The sequence below is a fragment of the Chelonoidis abingdonii genome, chromosome 2, assembly GCF_003597395.2.
Source record: "Chelonoidis abingdonii isolate Lonesome George chromosome 2, CheloAbing_2.0, whole genome shotgun sequence".
Taxonomy (NCBI): domain Eukaryota; kingdom Metazoa; phylum Chordata; order Testudines; family Testudinidae; genus Chelonoidis; species Chelonoidis abingdonii.
Window position 1 is genome coordinate 896,348 of NC_133770.1, and position 7,277 is coordinate 903,624.

The 7,277-nt window shown below is 67.8% G+C and overlaps 2 protein-coding genes across 2 annotated transcripts in view; one reads left to right on the forward strand and one right to left on the reverse strand.

Moving 5' to 3' along the window:
* SLC4A2 (solute carrier family 4 member 2) overlaps positions 1-4,934 on the reverse strand; it is a 14,999-nt gene extending 10,065 nt beyond the window's left edge. Inside the window, 4 exon segments of the mRNA XM_032796629.2 lie at positions 715-804; positions 1,171-1,389; positions 3,093-3,290; positions 4,734-4,934. Coding sequence (XP_032652520.2) covers positions 715-804; positions 1,171-1,389; positions 3,093-3,290; positions 4,734-4,934 — 708 coding nt within the window.
* Positions 1-7,277, forward strand: part of FASTK (Fas activated serine/threonine kinase) — a 419,919-nt gene that overhangs the window by 50,893 nt on the left and 361,749 nt on the right. The gene's annotated exons all lie outside the window — the stretch shown is intronic.

Below are 7,277 nucleotides of genomic sequence, written 5' to 3' on the forward strand. Positions count from 1 at the left end.
GGCGGAATGAGGGCGGGGGGCAGCGGGGACAGGGGACAGCGAGGTGGGGGGCAGGCGGCAGCAGGCTGGGACGAACACAGGAAAGGTGATAACACCTCGGTGCCCCATCTCTAGGGCTCTGTCCCCGTGGCCCCAGGCCCCTAGGCCTGGCAGCTCCGGCCTGGTGTCGGAGTCCGGAGCCATTGGTCCCGTCGCGCTGCAGAGCCTTGGCTGTGGGGCAGGTCCTGCCAGCTGGGGGAATCCGGCGCCACGGGACAGGCTGGGCAGCGGCCGGTGCCTGCGGGAACAGGGCCCGGGCTGGCGGACGACGGCTCTGCCCAGGGCAGACAGACATGGGGACGGAGAGACGGAACCAGATGGGTCCCCAGCTCCAGGCTTGGCCAGGCCGCACCAGGGCTGAGCTGCTGCCCCTCCGGGCTTCCCCTGCGGTGTCCCGGGCGTCGATGAGCTGCTCTAGGGGAAAAGGCTCATGGTGCCAGGGCCAGTCCTGGCTGGACGCGTCGGTCCCTGTGGGGCACACAAGGCTCCCCCAGCTCCGTGGGACTCACTGGTAGAGCTCGCAGGGGGCAGCAGGAGGGCTGGAGCCCTCAGGCTCCGTCGGAGGCAGTGAGAGGGGGACCCCTGGCAGCTGTCTGCAGGCCCAGGCATAGCACAGAGCCTGTGGGTCCCTGACACAGGGCGGTGGGGCTGCAGGCCCCTCCCTGCCCCACTGACCTGCGTGTACGTGTCCCGGATGCTGAAATCCACCAGTACCATGATGAGGATGGCGATGGGCACCCCGAAGTCCCCGATCACCCGACGGATCTGCAGAGAGTGGGTCAGCGCCGGCCAGGGTGGGCCCCAGTTCTGCCCCTAACGAACCCTGCTCCCAGCTCTGCCCTCCCTGCCCCCCGTGAACCCTGCCTGCCCCCCAGGAGCGCTGCCTTCCTGCCATGGCACAGCCTGCAGGGGCCTGCCCCCAGAACTCTGTGCCCGCACCCCACAGCGCCTCTCCCTGCCCCCAGCTCTGCCCTCCCTCTCCTCTGCCCCCCAGCAAACCCTGCCCCAAAACAGCCTGCAGGGAGCTGCCCCCAGCTCTGCCCCAACCTACCCCTTCCTCCCACCCCACAGTTCTGCTCCAGCCCTTCTCCCCCAGCCCCCCATGCCCAGGGCCCCACGGCCCCTGCTCACCCGCCCAGGGAAGAAGCGGCTGTTCTTGAACTTGCGCAGGAAGAAGGCGATGAAGAAGGTGCCGGCCATGAGCACCAGCGAGAGCAGGGCCGTGTTGGGCTGCCCCGTCACCGCCGGCCCGGCCCGGCCCCCCGTCCCGTTCCCCAGGGGCACGCTGCCATTCTCCACGCCCGTCCCATTCGCCCGCCCGCAGCCGTGCAGGGGGTGCTCCTGGAAGATCTGCCGGGAGATCACGGGGGCCTAAGATCCTGCCCACAGTCCCCTACCCCTCCAGCCCCCACAGCCCCCCAGCCAGAACAGCCCCCAGTGTCCTGCCCCCTCCAGGCCCCACGGCCCCCCACCCCTCCAGCCCACAGTCCCCACGTCCACCCCACCAGCAGGACAGCCCCCAGTGCCCTGCCCTTCACAGCCCCACAGCTCCCTAACCCCCCCAGCCTCCCACGTCTGCCCTCCACCAGCACAAGACCACGCCCCAGTGCCCTGCCCCCTCCACTTCCACAGCCCCCAGTGTCTTGGCTCCTACACCCCCACTGGCCCCACCCCCCTCCAGCCACCACCCATTCCAGCCTCCACCACCAGAGCAGACCACCCCAGTCCTCTGCCCTCTCTCGCAGCCCCAACGGGCCCCCCGATCAGTACGGGGTACGGACCAGCCCCCACTACACCTCGCTTACTGCTACCCCACCCGGCCCGCCCCACAGCCAGGAATAGCCCCCAGTGTCCTGCTCCTCCAGCCCCCACTGCCCCACCCCCTCCAGCTCCCACAGCCCCGTCCACGCCCACCAGCCAGACAGCCCCCTGCTCCTGCCTCTCAAGCCCCAGCAGCCCCACCCTCAGCCCCCCAAGTTCTCGCTCCCACCAGCGCAGGACACCCATGCCTGCCCTCTCCATCCCCACAGCCCTCCCACCTCTTCCATGCCCCCACGCTCGCCCCACCACCAGGACAGCCCCCGTGTCTGCCTGCCTCCAGCCCCACAGCCCCCAGCCCTCCCATACCCACCCCTCCAGCTCGCCAACGGAGCCCCCACGCCCTGCCCACCAGCCAGGACAGCCCCCAGTGCCTGGCCCCCTCCACAAGCCCCCCCACGCCAGTCCAGACCCCCAAACCCCACCCCTCCATCTCCCACAGCCCCCACATCCGCCACCATCCAGCAGGACCGCCCCAAGTGCCTGGCCCTTCCCAGCCCCCACGGCCTCCCACCCCTCCAGCCCATGAACACCCACTTCCGCCCACCAGCCAGGACAGCCCCAGTGCCTGCATCCAGCCCCACATGCCCCCACACCCTCACCCCCACGTCCTGTCCCCACCAGCCAGGACACCCAGTGCCTGGCCCCTCCAGGCCCCACAGCCCCACGCCTCTCAGACCCCTCCCAACCCACCCTCCAATCTCCCAACCACGCCCACATCCCGCCCCCACCACCCAGGACTGCCCAGTGCCTGGCCCTCTTCAGCCCCCACGGCCCCCCACCCCCTCCATCTCCCAGGCCCCCACATCCGCCCCCCACAACTCAGGACCTGCCCCAGTGCCTTGCTCCTCTGCCCCCACAGCTCCCCACCCCCCCAGCCCCCACCGTCTGCCCCCACCAGCCAGGACAGCCCCCAGTGCCCTGTCCTCCCCCCCACAGCCCCCACACCCCTCCAGCCCCCAAGTTCTGCCCCCACCAGCCAGGACAGCCCCAGTGCCTGGCCCTCTCCAGCCCCACAGCCCCCCACGTCCCATCCCCACCAGCCAGGACAGCCCCCAGTGCCTGCCCTTTCCAGTCCCCACGCCCTCCAACCCCTCCAGCCCCACAGCCCCCCACCTCTCCACCAGTATAGCCTACCATGCCCCACCCAGACGTTGCTGCCCACCCCACGCGGATCCCCCCTGCCCAGGGGGCCCCCGGCTCTCGGCTGGCTGGGCCAGGCCGCCCAGGCTCGCACCTTGGCCAGTCTTGGAGAAGGTCTCGTAGATGAAGATGAGGGAGATGAGGAAGGCGAAGATCTCCTGGGTGAAACGGGACACGAAGCGCACCAGGATGCTGCCCTCCACGGCCAACATCACCAGCACGATTGAGAGAGCCAAGAAGCCGATCCACACGCGCCCCACCAGGTACTCCAGCCGTTGGTCGTCGCAGAACTGCCAGGGGCAGCCCACAGTGGGGGCTGGTCCGTGCTCCTGGCCGGGGGCTTCTCTCGCCCCCCTGGCAGGCGTTTGGGGACTTTGGTTCAAAGGCGGGGGGGCAGGGGCAGGTGTGGGGAGGGACAAGGCAGACGGGGCAAGGGGTGGCAGAGTCTCTGGGACTGTTCCAGGGGGCTGGGGCAGGATGGGGGTGGGGATGGAGGGGCAGGGCAGGTGGGGGGAGGGGAGGGACAGGCAAGACAGGCAGCACAGGCAGGGGGCGCACGGTCTCTGGGGCTGGCAGGGAGCCTCGAGCCATGGGTCGTCCCATGACCTCTGCCCCGGGGTTACAGCACAGGGACATCAGGAACAGCACGACCCTCGACTCCGGCCCTGTGCCCAGCCGCTGCCCTGCACAGAGGCGTTCTCCAAAGCACCCCCTGGGATCTGGGGCTCTCTGGAGACTGCCAGGGCACTGGGGGTGCTGTGGGGCTTGGGAGGTTCGTGGGAGCCTCAGAGGGGGGAGGGGTGTCAGTCTGGGGAGAGGCAGGGGACTCTGGGGGCTCCAAAACTATCAGGGCTCCAGCGAACTAGCAGGGTTCTCTAGAGGACAAACAGGGTTTCTAGAGGACTATCAGGGAGTTCTGGGGGGCCCTTGGGGACTCTGGGGGGCTAACTGGGATTCTGGGGAGCTCCAAGGAGTAACAGGGGGCTCCAGGGGATATCAGGGGACTTTGAAGGGCTCTCTGGGGGCTCTGGGAGTAACAGACGTCTCCAGGGGCTATCAGGGGCTATCTGGGAGCTCTGGGGGGCTCCAAGGGCTATCAGGGGGCTCCAAGGGGCTATCTGGGGGCTATTGGGGGTAACAGGAGATCTGAGGGACTATTTGGAGGTTTGGGGACTATCAGGGGGTTCCAAGGGGCTATGGGCATTCTGGCGGGAAATGGGGGGATCTGTGGGCTATCAGGGGGCTCTGAGGGGCTACCTGGGGGCTATTGGGGGGTCTGAGGGACTATCTGGGGGTTTGGGGGCTCCAAGGGGCTATCGGGATCTCTGAGGAGCTATCTGGGAGCTATTGGGGGTACGAGGGGTCTGAGGGACTACCTGGGGGCTATTGGGGAGCTCCAAGGGGCTATGGGAATTCGGGGGGGTAATGGGGAGCTCTGGGGGCTATCAGAGAGCTTTGAGGGTTCTGGGTCCTATCAGGGGGCTCCAAGGGGCTATGGGGGTTCTGGAGAATAATGGGGGGCTCTGGGAGCTATCAGGGGGCTCTGAGGGGCTATCTGGGGGCTATTGGGGGTATGGGGGGTCTGAGGGACTATTTGGGGATTTCGGGGCTCCAAGGGGCTATTGGGGGCTCTGAGGGACTATCTGGGGGCTATTGGAGGGCTCCAAGGGGCTATCAGGGGTTCTGGGGGGGTAATGGAGGCTCTGGGGCCCTCCCAGGAGTCCTGGACTCACTGTGAAAAATGCTTCTTCGAAGACGAGCAGGGGCCCGGAGAAGCCAATGATGAGCAGCGGCTGGGCGCCCAGCAGGCAGAAGATGATGCCCTGCACGGCCGTGGAGATGATCAGCTCCGATACCCCGATCAGGTCCTGGGTCTTCTCCCCTGCGGGGGGCAACGGCTCAGCGTTGGAGACGCCCTCCCTGCTGCCCCCCATCCCCACTGACCCCCGGCAACGAGCCCTCATTCCCCTCCCCAGGCCTCTCCCCGCTGACCCCCAGCCCCTCCCTGCTGACCCCCAGCAACGGACCATCCCCCTGCTCTGCCAGCCCTGGCATGGGGTGGGTGGGGGTGTGCTGGCGCTGGAAGGCATGGCGACACTCCCTGCCCCTGCCGGGCCCCATTGGCACGGGGGTGGCGGCTGTTAGGTGCCAGGGGTGGGGCCAGGCTGGCAACGCTTCCCCTGCCGCGCCCCAATATGCTGGGGTGGGGATGGGATGGGAGTGGACAGGCGATGTCTCCCCCACCAGGCCCCATGCGTGGGGTGTGGCGGTGGGGCTGGGGACCGGGCTGGCGATGTCTCCCCAGCAGGCCCATGGCGGGGGTATGGGGTGTGAGTGGGGCTGGGTGGCGCCTGACTTGCTGTCTGTGTGAGCGCGCTGATGAAGCCGAAGGTGGATGGGGAGGCGGAGATGAGGGCCGACCCCTGCGGCGCACGGGCCGGGCCTTCGGGGGGCTGTCATCCGTGACGTGCGCCGGCGCTACCCCAAGTACCTTGAGTGACTTCAGACAGCCTGAAACCCCCAGTGGCGTCGCCCCATCATCTTCATCTCTTCGCCGCGCTCTCACAGCATCACCTTCGGGGGCTTGCTGTGGTAAGCGGCCATGGGGGGGCTGCTGGGTATAGTGCCGTGGGGGGAGTGCTGGAGAGGGTTCTGCTGGGGTAAGGGCCACGGGGGGCTGCTGGGGGCGGCTGCTGGGTAGGGTTGCCAGGTGGGGGGCCTGCCGAGGGGGCTGACTGGGGGGGCTACTGGGTAAGAGGCACCGGGGGGGGGCTGATGATATGTAAGGGCCACCGGGGGGGATTCTGTAGGGGGCTGCTGGTAAGGGCTGACGGGGGAGTATGGGGGGTGCTGGCAGGGCCACCGGGGGTGGTGTCGTCTCGCCTGTTCTATGTGGGAACCCTAGGGCGCAGGCTGGCTGGAGGGGGATGACTTGGGGTCCCATGTAGCTGGGAGGATCCGGGACCTGATGGCCACCAGCTAGGGAGGGGTTGAGGTTAGGTTGGGTGGGGGTCAGCGGGGAGGGCCGGGAGAGAGAGTGAGACCATTGCCAGGCGGTCAGCATGGTGTCAATGGGAGGGGAAGGGGGAGGGGTGGAGGGCCCCGTTGCTGTTGAGGTCAGCGGGGAAGGGCCGGGGGAAGCAGGCTGGGTGCAAAACATTTAGGCAACTAGGCTGCTGCTAGGGCACTAGTGGTTTGGGGGCGCCTAGAGTCCCCTCAGGCAAGGAGGTGAGTGGAGGTGAGCTGGGGGGGAGCACAGTGAGGGAACAACTCCCCCGCCAGCTCACCTGCCGTGAGCACCACCAGCCCGCTCTGAGTCTCCTCCAGTCCCAGCGCCGTCAAGCCTGGGCAGGGAGAAGTAGAGCAGCACCGGTGTGCTCAGCTTGGGAGAGCTGAGCGGGGGGGTCTACCCAGGCAGGGTAGCTGCAGGGCGGAGTGGGGGGGAGTCTCCCCAGGCAGGGTTAGCTGCCAGGCGGGTGGGGAGTCTTCCCCAGGCAGGGTTAGCTGCTGTGATGTGGGTGGGGGGAGAGGAAAGGGGAAGGTCTCCCCAGGCAGGTTAGCTTCGGGTAGGGGGGGTTTCCCCAGGCTATGGTTAGCTTCTGGGAGGGGGAGGAAGGGGGAGTCTCTTACCCCAGCAGGGTTAGCTTCTGAGGAGGGTGGGGCGGCGGGAAAGTCTCCCCAGGCAGGGGGGGAGAGAGGGATGAGGTCTCCCCCAAGCAGGGTTGATGCTGATGAGGAAGTGGGGGAAGAGAAGGGGGGAAGTCTCACCCAGAGGGGTATCAGCTTCTGAGGAGGGTGGGGGCGGGGGGAAGTCTCCCCAGGCAGGGGGAGAGGGGGAGTCTGCCCAGGCAGGGTTAGCTGCCGAGGCGGGGGAGTCTCACCCGGGCAGGTTTAGATGCATGTGGGGGACAGGGGGATTCCCTGGGCAGGGTTTAGTTGCCGCTTGGTGCGACACGGGGAGAGAGGTTAGCTAGTCGCGGTGGGGGCATACTGCTGCGGGGGGGCTCCCCGGATGGGGGCGGGTTAGCTTGATCTCGGTGGTGTTATCCTGCTGCTGGGGGGCTCCCTGGGTGCGTGGGGCTGAGTTAGCTGCCATGGGGGCGGTGGGTTAGCTGGTGTGGGGGGTGTAAGGTGGAAGTTATTGCCTAGAGCTATATGAAAAATTCCCTGCACCAGACCTAGGGGAGGGAGTGTAGAGCCCGTTTGCTGGGGTCAGCGGTGGGTGTCTGCTAGGGAGGGGCTGGGTCCGGCGGGAGGGCCGGGGAGGATAGTGACAT